The 18,956-nt window shown below is 39.9% G+C and overlaps 1 protein-coding gene across 8 annotated transcripts in view; it reads left to right on the top strand.

Moving 5' to 3' along the window:
- The window catches only part of ADGRL2 (adhesion G protein-coupled receptor L2), a 180,514-nt gene that overhangs the window by 142,245 nt on the left and 19,313 nt on the right, over positions 1-18,956 (top strand). For all 8 annotated transcript variants that reach the window (XM_044301911.1, XM_044301908.1, XM_044301915.1 and 5 more), the window contains 7 exons: positions 2,123-2,306; positions 2,869-2,991; positions 3,229-3,437; positions 7,015-7,188; positions 7,608-7,817; positions 8,506-8,726; positions 10,651-10,717. In XM_044301911.1, the coding sequence (XP_044157846.1) occupies positions 2,123-2,306; positions 2,869-2,991; positions 3,229-3,437; positions 7,015-7,188; positions 7,608-7,817; positions 8,506-8,726; positions 10,651-10,717 (1,188 nt within the window). The remainder of the gene's footprint in view (positions 1-2,122; positions 2,307-2,868; positions 2,992-3,228; positions 3,438-7,014; positions 7,189-7,607; positions 7,818-8,505; positions 8,727-10,650; positions 10,718-18,956) is intronic.

The following is an 18,956-nucleotide window of genomic DNA, read 5'->3' as shown; positions in this document are numbered from 1 at the left end:
GTTATTGACAACTGTCTCATCCTCATCATGAACCTCTTGAGACACTAATTGCGGTTGACTTATTGGCAACTGTGTCTCATCATTATCCACCTTGTGAAACACTAATTGCCGTTCCCCCCATCATCATCTTCTGACTGTGGATGCTCCAGAGTTTGGGAATCAAGGCACAAGATCTCCTCATGTCCCTCTTCAAGCGGGCTTGGCGAGATGCCCAAATTAAGGATTAGAGATGGCCAAGACTCTCCATGGTGGGTGGAAGGAGAATCAGGGTGAGGGATTGTGTTGACCAGACTCTTGGCTACTGAGACTGGACTTGGTGGAAGACAGGGTGGTGCTTCACCGACTGGAAGCATTATCTGCTGCAATCCAACCGACCACCTGGTTGCACTGGTCTGACTTGAAGAGTGGTGTCCTTATCGTGGATAAGTGTGTTTGTTTGTTTTTTTGTGCTCTGGCAGCAGGCACAGTTTCACCGCGCCCAGGGCCACAGCCTCTGCGTGCACAATCAGCAGCACGGCCACTTCCCCGTCCCTTACTGCTCGCCTTGTGCATATTAAATGGTATGTATGCGTGCAAGTATGTCACACGTACAGTAGCGCAGGTTTTGTAAGTGTATGCGTAAATAAAGTACACAGAGTCAGATATTTTTAGGATGCACACACGTTAAACATGAGCAAGTAATGTCGATGTCACCAGCGGCTAATAAAAAATTACACTGAATTAATGTCACTGATATTTAGGATGGGCAAACGTTATACAGGAGATGTAGCGCAGGTAATGTAACTGTCTGCAGCGGACACAGTCTACATAAAAAGAACACTGGATGTCACAGATATATTTAGGCTGCTCACACGTTGCACAGGAGATGTAGCACAGATAATGTTGCGGTCACCAGCAGCCAAACAATTGCAAGCTATTTAGCGCAGGTTGCGCTAAAATTATATATTGCTGCCACACGCAATAGTCCTTAAAAGGACTTTTGGGTCTATAACAAGTATAAAAACTAAAATATTGCTATTTTAATCCCTACACTATCTCTCCCTTCTGCTCTCCAGCTCTCCCTGACTAATATTGATCCGAACACGTGTCATCAGGTGCTATATAGCACCTAGTGACGCGTTCTGGCCAGCCAATCACTGTAATGCCAGCAGCCAAGTTGGCTACAGCATTACATCGCGATGCTCAAGCCGAACTATTCCTGTTCTTTTCTCAAACCAGCGATTTGTTCTTTGATGGTACGCAAAATTGCTGTTTAATTGTCCTATAAGAGTCCAGTGGATGCAATCATCATCTCAGTGTCTCATAAGTATGAAGCTACACTTCAGGGAGTGATTAGTTTGGAATCCTTGGATTTGTCCCAAATGGATATCCAAATATACTTCTCATACGTCTGAACTGATTTATGAATTGAAGCACTTAGAAGATGCTGAATTTTTTTTTTTTTTTTTAAGGATATCTTTAGGAAGGAATCTGATGATGACTACATGCAACTAATTATAGATACATAGATCATTCTCTTCTTCATGGGACCTGTAGTGTAGGCTTTTGCCCTTGATATCACAGACAGTACCTTGCCTCTATATTTTTTCTTGCCAGGATTTTTTTGGCTACTTTTCTTTGTTGCCTCCCTTTGGCTAGGATCTTTGGGCATGATCTCTAAGTGAAATAATGTGTGTGGATGGCATTATTTAAGAGAAGGTTCAGCCCTATGTATTTTTCATGATGGCAAGTTGCCTAGTTTAAATACAGTTAAAACACACATGAAATGCTTGTTTAGACATTCCCTGGCAAGTTAATATATGCCTTAAATATAGCATGACCATTAATTACCAAAGTATTTATCTTTTGGCTATGTTTTCTTTTAATGTTCCTTTATTCGCCTTGATGTCTGCTTTATAGTTATTGACAAGCTTACAATTCATTTACTTAAGTTCCTGCTCGTGACTTTTTGTATACGTGTTTCATTCATTCCAGGTATACATGCATTTTATGGTCACTTCCTTCTAAATAGATTATTGTTTTGTTGCAAGCCGATCCAACATTTGTTGACTTTTAAATCTTTTATGCTTGTTGTCCTTAAATGGCATGGTAAGACCTAATGGTGACATCTCGATTCTCTCAGGCTATTGTAGACACCGTGGACAATCTGCTGAGGTTTGATGCTTTGGAGTCTTGGAGAGACATGAATTCCTCGGAGCAAGCACACGCTGCCACAATGTTACTGGATACCCTTGAGGAAGGTGCATTTGTATTGGCGGACAACCTGGCCGACCCGACAAGAGTCACTATGCCCACAAATAATATAGGTAAGGAAATTTGAAGGCTAGGCACACAGTGTATATATCCCTCTGTTATAGTGGAATGGCGTTTCATAGCAGGGTGTTGCACTTCATCTTCGCAGTTATTAAGTTCTTTAATTGCTAATTAACGAGGGAGGTTCACTGTGATTCTTGTGATATTAATTGAATTTTGTTTTAGAGTTGATTGTACAGGGAGGGCAATCTATGTAAATAGGTTCCCTAAGCGAAGTAAATTTTTGCTTGGGGAGCGTGAAATGGAGGCTTAAAAAAATTCCTAGGTTTGCAGGTATATTGAGTTGTTCTAAGCCTATCTAATGCCAAAGGAGCTAAAAAAAAAAAACAGAGTATCTTGTAACGTAACATTATAACGCTATTAAACAGTGTTCTGCTGTGGGGCTGCAGATTTAAATTTCAATGTGCCTTTTATATAAGTTAAGCACAGTTTTCTATTAACAAGAGACTAACAGAGCTGTTCCACTGTTTCCCCTGCACACATGTTGAGGGAACTCATAATAGGCGCATTGTAACACTGCTGTCGTCTTTCTCGACTCTTGTTCACCGTAACCAGTTCTCGAAGTGGCTGTGCTCAATACAGAGGGCCAGGTGCAAGAGTTGAGATTTCCTCAGGGCAACAACGAAGAGAACCTGATCCAGCTCTCTGCAAACACCGTCAAACAGAACAGCAGGAATGGTAAGTCGCTGGGCACATGTTCCGACTGCTATTGTTCCAACTCTCAGATCTGTAACTTTAGCATTGGAATTGTTTATTAGCAAATGGTAATTCCTTTTAAGAGCTGCAAAAACATCTGTAGAGCAGCTCTCCTTTCTGCTTTACTTTAATGAGGGTCTGCGGGTTTGCCTTGTTAGAGTAACAACAGTACTTATGGCCGAACGCTATTCACTAATTTATTTTTCCGTTGTCTGCCAGGCTTAGCCAAGCTGGTCTTCATCAAGTATAAAAGCCTGGGCCAGTTCCTCAGCACCGAAAATGCCACCATAAAACTCGGCAGTGATCTAGCCGGTCGGAACAGCACACGGATTGCCGTGAACTCTGACGTGATCGCAGCCTCCATTAACAAGGAATCTAGTCGCGTTTTCTTAACGGATCCCGTGTACTTCACACTGAAGCACATTGACGTGAGTTGCCATATTGAGTTGTTATAAAATCAGGAGTCGATATAGGATAGGATATGGTCTGTTGGGTTATCTGACTAGTAAAAAAAAGTTTCCATCAGGAGTTGAAACATGCCTCCAGGTCACAAGGAGAATTTCTTTCAGCCATCGAACATAAAATTAAATGAAACTCGGATCAGTGATTATTAGAACTTAAGTGTATTCTTAATGAAAGCTAATTCAGTAGCAACATGAAAATGTAAATGAGTCTAATTCATTTGTGAGTAAAAATTAACTCTTACCTTAGCAGCAGGGCAGCTTAATCTAAACTCTGATTACTCTGTCTAAATTAGCAGGTTTAGATGCCTCCAAGTGTAAAATCAGTTTTGGATGCCAATGTTAGGAAAAGCTATGTAAATAACAGCAGTTGCAAAAATTCTTTTAGGTACTTTTTAGTTCTTTGAGTGTCAAGTTGACCATATACATTAGATTAACGCTTGGCGAGCCTGCTGATTTTTAGAGTTCTAGCCGAAAATCTTATTTATTTGGGATCCTTTGTTCTCATGGGAGATGAGGTGCTTCCAGACCTTCTTCCTAATGAAAATGCATGCAAGATTTTGGCTGACCAGTAGCAACCGGCGCATGATTGGAGAACAAATCCAACAAAACAAAGAAATGTCGGAAACTCCCTCTCTTAATCATCCATTACCCAGACATCTCTTCATGTCTTACTTGAATAGGTATTTCTTCCATAGACTGTGTTCTCATCACCATTGATTTTCCATTTTTCTGTTCCATTATAGGAACAGGGAAAAAAACGAATTCTGCCATATGTTGGACATCAATGGCACCCAATAGATCTCTTTGACTATAATGAGATCTGTTAGGTTTTAATTATGGGTTCTTCAATTCTACTGGACAAAAACTACCACATGCAGCAGTATTTGGTCCTGCTTTTTTGCCCGATTCTGCAATGGAGGCTCCTGATGGCACCTAGCCTAATTGGGAGAGTTAGTGTTTCTGTTTTATGGGAGCGGTTTGCAAGGAAATTACCAATGAGGCTAGGTTGACCAAAAGCAAGAATAGATCCAAAATAATAGTCTAACGCTAAAGGAAGAACATTTGGCTCTTTTTTTCTCCTCCTCTTGGCTATAAATACTCAAAATGCATTGTATGAACAACACTTAAGTCTAAAATAACAGTGCATCAGCCTGGTCAAATTTCTTGATCTAGAACCAGTTAAATAGCCTATCTCTGTATGTACTTTTTCCTATGGTTTGTTCTGATGTCCATCACGTTCTTGTGGAGATACTAAACATTCAGACTGTAGTAGTCCACCAGAAATCAAATTAATCTTCCATTAAGTTACTCATTTATAGAAATTTTGGGCCTGTAATTAATCCAAAGAAGTGTGCACTACTGTTCCTAAGCATCAGGCTTACAATCCCAAAACTCTATAGTAGCTTATACCCATGGTCCAGCGAACTATCGTCCAGTTTCTTTGGTGTTCTTTATTAACATAATGAGATGAAATCATATCAACCAAAACGAGGCCCAAAATGTCCAACAGTGTTTGGCAAGGTGATTGGCCTTAGATGCCTTCAGTGTGCACGTAAATTGATAGAATGTTCTGGTCTTCATGCCAAAAGGTTGCTTCCATTTCACATTAATGACTGTGCTTTAAAAGGGGCTGTATTTCATGACATCCTGCGTTACTATTTCTGTTTTGCTGGATTTGCACTTGGCCGGATTAAATGACTACCACGTCCCATTTTATCTTTTTAGCTGTTAAACATGAGCGATGGAGTTCGTTCCTTGTGAAGACACGGATTAGCATGTGCAAATTATTTTTAACGAGATGAACCATTACCATTTTAATGTTCTATATGTATTCATTACGTGTAAAATGCAAAAAATGTTCAAAAATACCGTTTACATAACACTCTTTTCTAAATACAATTTCCCATTCTCGCAGGAAATTTAACCTCCTATAGGGGTTTTCCGAGTCTATAATACTGATGACCTATTCTCTGTTTAGGTAATCAGTATCAGATCGGTGGGGGTCCGACAACCGGGACCTTCACTGATCAGCCGTTTTGAGAAGACAGCAGCCTTTTCAGTAGTGCCACAGCCTTTTCCAGCTTTTCCTAGGCCATGTGACGACACATTCATCAGTCTCATGGCCTAGGCACAGCTCAGCCCCATTGAAGTGAATGGGGCTGAGCTGTGATACCAAGAACAGCTGCTATGCAATGTACAGCACCGGTGCCATACCAAGAGCTGATCGTGAGGGTCAACCTTTTTAATCTTATTATATGCTTACATGCAAAACATTTTTGGAAGCTAAAAAATTGATATATTATATTACGATTTTATTATTATGAAAACCGGTCTATATTAGAACCTTAAAAATCTACATTAGAATATATTTATGATTAAAATAAATATATCTGTTCACCATTTCATATAAATCTCACTGTAGCAAAAATGTTGCTTTTTGATTATAATTTTTTTGTATATATATATTTTTTTTCTTTCCTGAGCTGGAAGTAGATGCAGTGATTATTGTAGAGTTTGTTGCTCTCCTTAGTCAGCTCCCTTACTGTGTAACACTGAGTAGATTTCTGTAGTGCTTTATCTCATTCAGCGCTAAATAATGGATTTTCTGTCCTTGAAAGAAAAGTGCTGCAGCTAAGAGCTGTTAAAAAAAGAACCTTGGAGACTTGGAATGATCCTGATAACAGGGAATAAGATCTAAAGCATGTTCTGTTCGAAAGTTTAGACAAGGCTTGTTCATTGTGTCTGGTTGCCAGCGAATTGATGGGCCGCTCTCTGGAATTAGTACAGCCCACACAATGGTTGCCTCCGTTACATGGGTTCTATACCGATAAATCGATCAGGGTTTCTGTGCATTGAGCCCTTTTCCAACCGTCCAGATGATAGCCTTTAGCCATTTGAAGCTAGTGGTCCTTATTTTACTACTGTAATTTGCCGTAACTTGTTCTTCTTGCAATGGTCTTCAAAAATGTGACTCTTAATTGTCATTTCTCATTGACCAATTCATTAAGTACCACCTGCATATCTTAATGAACTGCATAAACCAAGCCCAAACCCTGGACCTGTACCTAAGGGCTCATGCACACGACCGTGGTTGTTTTTCAGTCCGCAAACTGTGAATCCACAAAACACAGATATCGGCTCATAATAGAACAGTCCTATACTTGTCCGTAATATGGACAATAATAGAACATGTATTTTTTTTTGCAGAACGGACATACGGACACGGAATGCACACTGAGCCATTTCTGGTTTTTTTTTCGGCCCCATTGAAGTGAATGGTTCCGCATACGTGCCGCAAAAAATAACACAAACAGAACGGACACAGACAAAAAATATGTTCGTGTGCGTAAGCCCTGAGTAGTAGCCGAGGTTTGGGCCACATCGTAAAAATTTTAAATGTGTTGTATAACGCTTCTTGTAGTCTCCACACTTCATGATATATTGTCCACCGTGGGGTTTTAGATCATAGAATTTTTGATCCTACTACTTGATGCTTTCTTGGTTTTTAATGTATCATTTATTTTTCAATTTTTTTTCTCAGCCTCACAATTATTTTAATGCCAATTGCTCTTTCTGGAACTACTCTGAGAGAACGATGATGGGATATTGGTCCACACAGGGTTGCCGTTTGATAGAAACCAATCTCACTCACACAACCTGCGCTTGTAGTCACTTAACCAATTTTGCTATACTCATGGCCCATCGAGAGATCGTGGTACGTATCTTCTTGGCATCTGAAAAATAATTCCTATTGCATCTAGCAACTAAAAAAATTGCTTTATATATAGATTTATTTTATGAACATTTTTATCTTGTACTGTTTTGCACCGGGATGGTCTGTGTCTATATAGTGTTTATATAAGAATACCATCTGAATTGTTTTTGGATGAGTGAGCTTCATTTTTACGTTTGGGAAAAGGGAGAGGAGCAGGTTGGAAAAAGGAAGTATGGTGATTGCAAGAACAATAGATTTAATTTAAGGCATCTAGGAAATTTCTTGCATGATAGAGATCATCAACAGATATCTTTCAAAGTGTACTTTCTCTTTTTGTAAGCGTTCAACTTATTATTTCGTTTTTTTTCTCTTGCCCAGAAAAGTTCCATACTAAATGGTTGAATTTTTATATTTTCCAGTACAAAGACAGTAGACACGGACAGTTCCTGGATGTCATAACACGGATGGGAATAGTCATCTCCCTGGTCTGTCTTGCCATTTGTATTTTTACCTTCTGCTTCTTCCGTGGTCTTCAGAGTGATCGAAATACAATACACAAGAATCTTTGCATCAACCTGTTCATTGCAGAGTCTTTGTTCTTGATCAGCATTGATAAAACAAGCAATATGGTGAGGATCCTTTGTTTAGCCTAAAATAACATTTCCCTTACTGCCTACATTTTCAGTGAACAGCCCCTTTATGTAGAGCCGCTTCCCTAACAATGAGTTGACTGCTTGGTCTACAAATGCCAGAATCCATGGCAATTATCATTGATCGGTGCCAGAAGGTCCAGAAATTGAAATATAGTGTCACATACATGTAATATGTGCGCTTAGTCTTCCGGAGTCACTATTCTTTTTTTTACAGCGGCTCTGTGCTCTGGCTGATGGAGAACAGTCCCTAACTGGGACCTCCCAATCAGGCCCATATACCCTAAAAGACCATGTGGACAGGGACTTTTTACCTTTAAGTGGTTAACGAGGTATACTGGCTGAATTCTATGCTCACTTTAGACTTCTACGTCATTGAATGTAGTGATTTCCTTATAAGAAACTTACTGATTAAATAATGTATTTTATTTCTCTAAATTAAAATTTCAGTTTAAAGCACCTGTTTTTTTTTTTGTTTGTTAGTACATTTTGTCCAGCAGAAATGAAATAATTTACCATATCCCCATGTAATGCTTACAATTAAGTCCAGTTCATGCATGGAATCCCCAGCACGCACACATATGCTCCTGCTTTGCAGTAATACTTTGGCTAGATGATCACAAGTAAAATTGTCTCAACGTGCTTGGATCTGTTATTTTCTCCTTAGATTGCCTGTGCTATCCTCGCTGGGCTCCTTCACTACTTCTTCCTGGCGGCCTTCGCCTGGATGTGCCTGGAAGGTGTCCAACTTTACCTCATGCTTGTGGAAGTATTTGAAAGCGAATATTCAAGGAAAAAGTATTACTACGTTGTCGGTTACCTCTTCCCTGCTGTGGTGGTTGGTGTCTCGGCAGCTATTGACCATAAAGGTTATGGAACAGAGAAAGCGTAAGTCAATAACAACTAGAACCAGTTGACTAGTTGATGATGTAAATCGAGGTTTGTTTTTCTGTGTCTTCTTCACCTTGTAAACGGGTTTTCCCAGTGTCTCCATTTCTAGTATTCTATGACATTGTACCTACCTGAGGTAGAAGAAAACAATAACTCTTAAAGAAATCCATAATTGTGCAAGCCTTTGATGCTTTAGAGCAGGCATGCTCAACCTGCGGCCCTCCAGCTTTATGCATTAAAGGGGTTTTCCGGTTTTCACTAACACGCATTTATTGCTCCTACCTTCCGTTTTGAGCTGTGGTCACATGACCATGTCCATGCAGCTCTTTCCTATTTCCTGTGATGTTATGGGCATTTCAAATCAGCAGCAAGGGCAGTGATAGGGCAGTGATAGGGCAGTGTCTGTGTAAGTAGCTGGGTTGGAGAGGCTATCCTCTGGCTAGGCTTTTTTAGGGTTGTGCTCTAGCTGTGGCAGAGAAAAGAGAAGTGCATCATGGGTTTGGTTGGACAGAGGCATTGGGTTACACGGTAAAAACAGGTCAGGAGAGTCCAAATCGAAAAAGAGAGATTATGGGGAAAATGTACTTGAGGTAAGCACTTGAGGTATGTACTTGAGCATATCTGTTAAAAACCATAGTCAACCCGGAAATCCCTTTAAAGGAGTTGGCTCATCACAGAGAACTGGCATGGATACATCAGGTCTAAAGTGAGAATCTTTTTAAAGGGGTTTTCTGTTATAGTGCAGAGGATGCTCTGTAAACATACTTACCTCACTTATCCCCTAACTTTGCCCGGTTTCCCGCCACTCTCTTCTGGGTCCAGTGATAATGTTCTGAGACAAGGACATGTCACTGCTGCAGCCAATTATTGGATGTCGTAGATGACCCTGGCAACCGTTGATTGGCTGCAGCAATCACATGTCCTCGTGTCAAAAGGAGGCAGAGAGCAACGAGGGACCAGGCATCGACGGTCTGTGACCAGCACCGTTTTTTTATGGGACCACACATCAAACATATACTTTTTTCTAATGGAAAACCCCTTCAAAATAGTCTTTTAGGTTTTATCCCATAAATGATTTCTGATGTATCAGTTGGGGTCTTCGTGTTGAGATTTCCATAATGTCCATTCATTGCTGTAAAGAATCCTTATTTATTTATTTTATTTTAGAGCAGTAAAAACAATCATTATTTTAACCAAAGATATTTAATGCTACTATGACCTTAAAATGGCTTCATTTTAAACACCTTTATATTTCAAAGAGAATAATGTGACCTTATGAGATTACTTATCAGACAACATAGTGACAGCTAAAATGTACTCATATTAACAGATAATATTATTCAGTCCGTTACGTCCAAGCATGGAAATGGTGATCCACGGCGTGACGCCTGGACTGATAAGTTTATGCATCATTTAGCCTGATATCAAATGTTTCATATTTTTTTTCTTTTTTTTATGCTTAAGTCCCACTTGGGTTATTTTTTAATGTCCTACTGGTTTTCAGCAGAACATGACAGCTGAACATTTTATGTCTGTTACATTCCAGCGAGACGCCTACTTTGCATATGCCATAAAGATAAAAGGCCAAACTTGAGGATCTCAAAAGAATGATCGTGGCAAAAATGAAATAAAGGGTTTTCTTTTTTTTTTTTTTCTTTTTAGTAAATTACAGATCTCCTGCTGAAATCCTAATCTATAAATCAAATAATGTGTAAAGTAAATAAATTATACCCTTGTAATATAGTCAGATGGCTGCGCTGTGGTTCACTGACGGCCCCTCTGTCTGTTCTGCAAAGATTCCCCAATACCCACATCATGTTGGCACTTTGCAGTGCTGAGATGATTGGTGCGCGGAACTTTTTGTTATGAAGTGTGATTTCCAAACTCATTTGTATTAATTTTATGCTTTTCCATTTGAAAGGTGCTGGCTGAAAGTAGACAACAATTTCATCTGGAGTTTTATTGGTCCAGTGGCTTTCATTATTCTGGTAAGATGTTGTTCTCCTTACCCATTTATAAATTGTTGCAATAATTTAACTTGCTTTTTCTATGTGTGCATTTTATTAATGGACCAAATTAGATGTCAAGTGTGTGCTCTATCTTTGTATATGGATTATTTGAGATGAGCCTATTTATTTAGTACGGGGATCGGCTACCTCCGGCACGCCAGCTGTTCTGAAAACTACTACTCACAGAATCCTCCTTTCACTTCTATGGGAGTTAAAAAAACAGCCAAGCAAGTGTGCATGCTGGGAGTTATAGTTTCCCAGCAGCTGAAGTGCCTAAGGTTGCTGACCACTGCTGTAGTAGATGCTAGCCTGTTCAAAAAGTCCTGCTTTTCCCATGAGCCTGTCCCGAGAGGAGTTACTTACACCTTTAAATATGGATTCATTTTGTTAATTGCTTAACTAAATTCTAAAGCAGGCCCTAGACCAGGCATGTCCAAACTGCTGCCCTCCAGCTGTTGCAAAACTACAACTCCCAGCATGCCTGGATAGCTTACAGCTATTATGGCATGCTGGGAGTTGTAGTTTTGCAACAGCTGGAGGGCCGCAGTTTGGACATGCCTGTCCTAGACCATTTGTTGGTTGAACGATCTTTCCTCCAGACAGAATTTAAGGAGGACCTGTCACCTCTCCTGACATGTCTGCTTGCATCCCCCTTGGAGTAATAATTATTGGGCATTTAGATTGTCCAGAATTGTTATCACATGGGGAAAGCAGGTAATAAGTGATTTGAAACAGCTGGGGACCCCCAACAATCATGCTAAGGCCTCATGCACACGAACGTATTTAGTTTCCGTGTTCGATCCGTTTTATTTGCGGATACGATGCGGACCCATTCATTTCAATTGTTCTGCAAAAAAATGTGGACAGCACACTGTGTAGAGCAGCAGATGCACACAAGCTTTACCTGGCACTCCATTCATATTGGGGAATGGAACCCCGTTTTTTTGTGATCTTTGGAGTCCAGCAGTAGCTGATGAGACACTGTGTGTTTGGTAGGACAACCCCTTTAAGCTCCCATTTGGCCATAGAGACACCAGCTTTAGATCTAAAAACCCAAAAGGAAAAAAAAAATGCATAAATTTGCTGCCTTCATTGTTTTTCTTTGGATGCTGCATGCAACAACCACAATCGCTGTTTTCCATGCAACTTTTATTCATGGTTTATTATGACCAATGGACATCCAATACGCAAGATATTGGGACTATTGAGTGACTTCTCTCCTCTCATTCGCATAGGTCTCTACCGTACATATTATATATGATAAAATCTAAGCCTTTAGTTTTTTAATAGGATGTAAAGCCCCATCTTCTACCCTTTTGACCACTCATCAGCAGTTTAATCATAGAAAGGAAGCTGAGACCACAGAAGGACAACTCTTCTGTTGGATCTCCTCTTCAAAAGCATTTGCTTATATTGATTATTGGTCATCGTAATGTGAGTTTCACCCTCTCTATTTGAAGGGCCAAAATGGTGTCAAACATGACAAACTGATGTCAGTGGTTGTAATTGCTCCTTTTAAGGAAATCTCAAGTGAGACCAAGCCCTATTAGGTTTCCCCGTTGACTAGTAAAAATGTGTCTAACCCATTTCTTACGATCTGTTGATGTCATAATAAAATGTACACGGCCTCGTGTATCAGAAGGAAACATCTGTGAATAGTCTTCCTTTCGGCTTTATGGAGGTTGCAGGGAGATTTATCGGTCTTCCTGGTACAGGTTGCTCACCACCTGGAACCTATTATAAAGCTGATAACAAATGCTCACTCCATCTTTGTAACTGTTTAGAAAAATGACAGCGTTTGGGTGGAGACACTTTCCTGAACTATTAACTGCCTGTCTTACTAGCTTTTCAAGAGGTCTCAGTTACTAAAGGGAGGAACAAATATTATCCATTGCTCATCGCAGTCATTTAAGAATAATTCTTCTTATGTAACATTATCTGAATTTTTGCAATTTGGGCTAACATTTTTCAGGTTTAATTGTATTGTTTTTGGGATTAACCTATACACTTGATACATACTGTATGTGTATGTATATATGCCGTGTCATATTAATATCATTGTTATACTGTATTAGGACTTTGGTTCCCAAATCACTTAATCCAGCTGTCCTAGACGGGAAACGTGTAGTTCAAGTCAACTCCACCTGAAATAAGTAGTGTAATGCAAAATTAGTCATGTCTACTACAATGGTGATCTGCTCCTAAAATTCATTCTCCGCGGTTAGTGTTAAGACTTGTGTACAGACCACGCATGGTGGCAAATATCGTGCCATATTACAGACAGACGGGCACTCTGGCTGCTGCCATATTTTGGCCATGAAGGTCTAGTATGCAGTTTATTGGCTTGATATTATGGATTAGTTTGATGCAGATTCGAGATACTATCAGTTGCATTGAGGATTGGGCTTCGTTCACATCCGAGTTAAAGGCTCTGTTTGGAGTCTCTGTAAGATAGTTAAAAATGCGAGATTGAGTAGAACAATATGCTATGCTATTTAGTCAGGTAAAATACTGATTCCCATGATGGAAATCTGATAGATCGCAGTTGTAGTCAGATTGGTCTGTCAGATGCCATTCATGTCCCTCATGCATCATATCTGGTGCTTCTGATGTTTCCATTGTTCTTCTCTCATCGTGGGGCAAAACAACTGAAATAAGCGCTGATGTGAACAAAGCCTTAGAGGTGTAGACTTTATTCATACAATAATGCAACTCTGGGATGCCTACAAAAAAAAATGCGCCAGAACTGCATGGTGTTAGCAAAATCTAATAGAAACATTTTGGGTAGACTTGGAATTATAGATAGATGATCATGCATTAGCGCTCTAGTAATTGGGACTGTTCTCTCCTTTTGCTTTCATTGCATTAGGGAAGAATTTGGACACACTCTTATAATGAGTATAGTATATAATGATGATTAGGCCAGTGGAACTGATGATATTCAGCTTGCCTGTGGCTAAATGAAAATGTATCGAATCTGCGTAAATTTTATTTTCATTGTCACAAAAGTTGGACATTTCTACTAGAAAATCATTTATCTCATAGCAAATGATTTCAGTCATTGCAGGATAAGCCCTGATCAGGCTTCTGATCCAGAATGCATCTATAGTCTCCTTCTGGAGGTTACTTAAAGTTGCCCAATGATTATCAACTGATCTGTAAAAGATGGGAGCAACCTATTGAAGATTTCCTTTGAATATTTTCCATTATTCTCCCCAAGAAAAGAAATGCTGTATTACCAACCTCAAAAATGAAACAGCAGGTAGCAATCACATCGGCATGCCGGAGAGTAATTCTTCTTCTGCAATTGCTTTGCCCTCTAGTTGTCCTAAGCCTCAAACCTGATCTTGCATCAGTTGCAGCCATGACTTAGTCACCACTGCTTCGATTGCAGGAATTTTGCACATTTCGACAGTTTAGAGATTTGCTGTGCACACAAGTTGATTTTTTTATTTTTCTGCTGCAAGAGTTTGCACGTATAGGATGTAAAGCACTCTTCGCCTTGCTGTCATAGTGCTGACTGCCATTCCTATGGTGGTAGGGTTATTATATCTATGAAGAGGGAGCATGTAAGTAATGAGCGTTGGGATACCATTAGTATGCCTGAAATGGTTTAATGAAATCTTAGATCATGACACGTCAGGATCTGTTCTTATCATTCGGACAGCTCCATCTGCGTCTTTAATAATTAATCCAGTTCACAAAGAGTTCAGTCTCGCGCACTCATTTAGAAACCTTCTTTAGAGAAACACCTCTTTGCCTGCCAGTCCCAGGGAGAAATTGTCTTCTGCATGGCTAGCTGTAAAGATATCGAGACACAAGTGCAGTTTTAGGACCATACACTCACCCAGTAACAAAAGCTCCAGGGAGGACAATTTGGGTCAGAACATGTGCAGTTCAGCTGGGTTACTTTAGAATGGTGTTTTTTTTTCCACTGTCTTATCATATCCATGTCAGCACTGCAGGCTGTGTGGAATGAATTTTTAAATGCAAGGCGCAGGCAGACATGATTCAATTGAGCAGGTTATAAAACACACAGCAAAACTTGTACTGTGTTTGGGCAGAAGCTGTAATGTCTTGCCTAGTATAGAAGTACCATGCTGAGGACAGCTCCGTGGCCTGAGTTCATCTGTGAATTCACCCTCGTGATTTTTCAGAAGGCCCCTGTCGTCATCAGATTCAGGGTTCAATAGTTAAATATAAATATAATATGAGCATGCGTTGAATGACAATCAGTGATAAGGGTTAGCATAAAATGAATAAACTCCAGCTCACCTGCAGACCCCCTCCAGTGAGCCAGGTCCAAGTAAACAAAGAAATTCAACAGAACGAGTGCAGCACTGAAAAAAAAAATCCAATTTGCACTTTATTGAGGCTGAAAATTAAAAAAAATAGCAATAGAAGATTGAGGAAACACCACCCCTAGAAACTGCTGACGCATTTCAGACAGTCATAGCGAGGTACAATAAAATGGCATGCTCAGTAGACTTTTATGTTACAAACACGTGATCCTAAACAGTTGGACCCTGTGGTTACCTTTTGATTACCATTTCATACCATGGGCTCTCTATGGACATCACAGCATGAGTGAAATTTGTTTGGAACCATTTAGACTGACATAGTAATTTTGAACAAGTCCATTTCTTTAACCTTGGTGGCTACTGAACTCATCTTCACAAGGTTCACAAAGCAGAAACGGCATTGCACGAGGTGACTTCCTTCAGTTGTGTCTTTTACAAAATTCCCCCTTCATGAGCAACTTCTGCCCATTGTGTATGGGGATATGACCTGTACGAGCTTGGAAAAATGTTAGCCATTGTCTATGGGGGACAATAGTGATGTACTTTCAAAAGAATAGCACAAACATACGCAAGCTCTTTGTCTCTTGTTATTTTCTTCTGAGACCTTACATGACAGAGATGGCGGATTGCCAAGCCGGAGCATACACCCTCATAGCAATTCCAACAAGCACACACATTGTTCTAATTATGCAGGGTGTGGTGAGCCGAATTTGAGGCTTCCTTTAGTCTGACTTTTAACGTTTCTCATAAATGCTTCACATCTGGAGGTTCTGCCTGGTAGGTCGGAAAACTGGTGAAAGTTTAAATGCCAATTTATAATGCTGAGGATCTCCCAGGGGTTTTACTATGAATTAAGAAGCCTCTTCAGGTTTTGTGCTGATAGTTATTTTAGTGAGTAAAAGACTGATCACCTATTGAACACATGGACATCAATCTTTTTTCCGACTGCTCTTAAAAGACTTTGTAATTTCTTTAAAGCATATGTAATTTGCCCTGAGAATAGGACTAGGGTTTGATTTACTCAAGTAATGCATGCCAAATCTTACCCATTCTACTGTGTTTTTACTCATACCCCTACACAATCACGTGATTGCTATATAACAGTGATGCATTTGAGGATTTTATCATTCGGTGTCCTGTAGTTGACTAGTTTAGTGCTCTCATTAAGAGAAACAAGAGTATTGAGTATTAAGAGTATTGCAGGTTTGATACCTTTTAATGGCTAACAAAAATAGAAGTAATTATGTTACATAGCGAGCTTTCGAGACATCACCAGTCCCTTCATCGGGCGTACTACAAGAATATATGACGAAACAGCAATATTTATACAATAAGAACTGTAGTGGACTTACACTGCATCCAAAACTGTTACCATTATGCCTATTGCAGAGCTCCGGGGGGGGGGGGGGGGGGATTTGATATGGGTGGCCCTCTATTCCTTCTTGGTGCTGGAGTAAGAAACTAGCCCATAGATGCATGAAAAGGAGCTCATGATCGCAAATGTCTTTATGCTTAAACATTTTTATTGTGAAGGCAACCCTAAATACTTGAGATGTCTCTGTCCTAAATTTCAGGACTTTTCTTAAACCTGATCGACACAAGAATATAATACTGAAATGATGGAGAAAACTTGGTGCTATAAACATATTTGGGTATATAAGGACTTCTACGTCACCTTTTGCTGGATCCACTTCTGCTTGGCTTGAAAAACTGCGTTAAAAACTGTACCCTTAAAGGGGTTGTCTCATCTCAGACATTAATGTCATATCGCTAGGATTTGCAATCTGTGTCGGATAGGTGGTTCCTAACTATGGGACTCGTACCTATCTTCAGAACGCCCCTTCCCCCGAAGTGATTGTCGAGCACACAGCGCTATTGTGGCCACCCCCCATTCACTGCTATGGGAGTACTAAAATAGCTCAGCACTGGCCCTGCTATTTCTGCCAATTTCATAGAGGTGAAAAGATGGTGGCCGTGCATTAGCACCTTACAAATCTAGCCTAGTGTACTTTGTTATTTTTTGACCTTCCATACCAGTCAGTGAAGAGCACCCACACATGTACGTGTGTTCTCCTTCATTTCAGGGGGCCCCGTTCTAGAGATAGGTGCGGGCCGTAGAGGTGGGACCCTCACCTATTTGACTTTGATCCAAGTGATATGACTTTAAAGTCTGAGTTGGGCAAATCCCTTTAAACTGCATCAAAAATTGCTTGTGTATTTCCTACCTTAAACCATTGCTGTCCCTTAATAAGAGATCCATCAGCAATGCGGAAGAAGAAAAATAGGTAGATTTTTTTTCTTCCATTTTTAACAGTCAACACATAATCAAAAAGATAGAAATAGCTGTCCAAAATCATTTCAGCTCACAATTATGTACAGTTGGTTATATATTTGTGATAGACTCTAGTAAAAGCAAATAAAAAATGCAACTACATCCAAACAAACAAAAAAGTGTGAAAAGAATGTGCCTAACACAATATAAATGTTTGCTTTTACTTCAATAAAATTATTTATTCTTATTTTAGATTTTTATCTTAGTTTTACATTTTGTGCATAATAATTCGACAAATTGTATAAAAGATAAAATCTATCCTACAAGTGGAGCTGTTGTCGGTGGAGATCTACCTAGCAGGCGTAGGTGACTACAGCATTCGGTTACCATGTTTACTTTCTCCCTTACAAGTCCTCAGTGTTCCATTTAGGTTCATTTCTCCTGTGTCCCTAAGTCCCCACTTAAAAAATCCTTTGTAAGATGGCTAAATGTTCACTCTTATTTTGCTCATTCTTTCCATTCTGTTGGCAAACTATGTTTGAACCTTATTAATAATGAACGTAACTGGTGAGAGACATAATTCAAAGTGATGGTCCTGATGTCAGTCTAATGTGCATTGTTAGATTTCCCAAATGAATTTTTTGTATGCTGCATTTTATAGTGTTTGGTCGACTGCCCTTCTTTTCTCAAACCGTCTCTCATATTATCCAGTAGTTTGAACAGCGGTCACTGGGCCTCTTTAGACATGTTTTGTTATAGATCATAATAACCCTCTTTTCCTCGAGCCTTAAAGAAGAACGTCCGTTTAATAGTCTGTGTTACCAGGGAGTCGCATTGACTTATGGTTCTTGTAGATTAGCCTTTGGGATATAGTATATTGTAGTTAAGAAAAAATGTGTTCTTAACCTTTGATGGCCCTGCAAGACTATATGAAGTAATGACTTCAATATCAATTCTCTAATGTAGTGTTTTTTGTTGTTTGTTTTAGTTTTTTTATCATAGTCTCAAGTGTTCTTGATAAGGCACATTCAATACATGCTTACAGTAAACAGCTGCCCAAGAAATCTGTGGTCTGAAGTCCACCAACAGATTTGGGTTCAGATAACATTTACAGATAATGTGAAACTACCCTGTTTCTATTGTATCTGTAAAGAATAAATCAAGGCAACTGGACGTACTGTAGATTTCTTGAAAACTTTCCCTCGTTCTTCCAATGAGCTTTCTCAATTCTGAGTGACTGTAAAAAAAAATTCGGAATAAATATGTAACTCACTCCACATCTGGTAATTATACCCAGCATTGGGTCAAAGGTGTTGATTCCATTGTTCTAATTGGAGTCAGTAGTAGGGCTGCAACGATTAATCGATGTAATCGATTATATTCGATAACTGGATTCGTTGTCGACGAATCCAGTTATCGAATAATCGCCGATTCGTTGCTATTCGGGCGGGCGGGCGGTCGCTGCATCTTTATTTTACCTTTTTACAATGACGCTCCCGCTCCTGTAACAGCCAGGCAGAGCGGACGGCGGCGTAACGTCACTCACTCACGTGACACGCCTGCTCCGCCTCCTTCATTCATGAAGTGGGCGGAGCAGGCGCGTCACGTGATTGAGTGACGTTACGCCGCCGTCCGCTCTGCCTGG

The sequence above is a fragment of the Bufo gargarizans genome, chromosome 7 (genome assembly GCF_014858855.1).
Source record: "Bufo gargarizans isolate SCDJY-AF-19 chromosome 7, ASM1485885v1, whole genome shotgun sequence".
NCBI lineage: Eukaryota > Metazoa > Chordata > Amphibia > Anura > Bufonidae > Bufo > Bufo gargarizans.
This window is presented reverse-complemented; position numbering and strand designations above follow the sequence as displayed.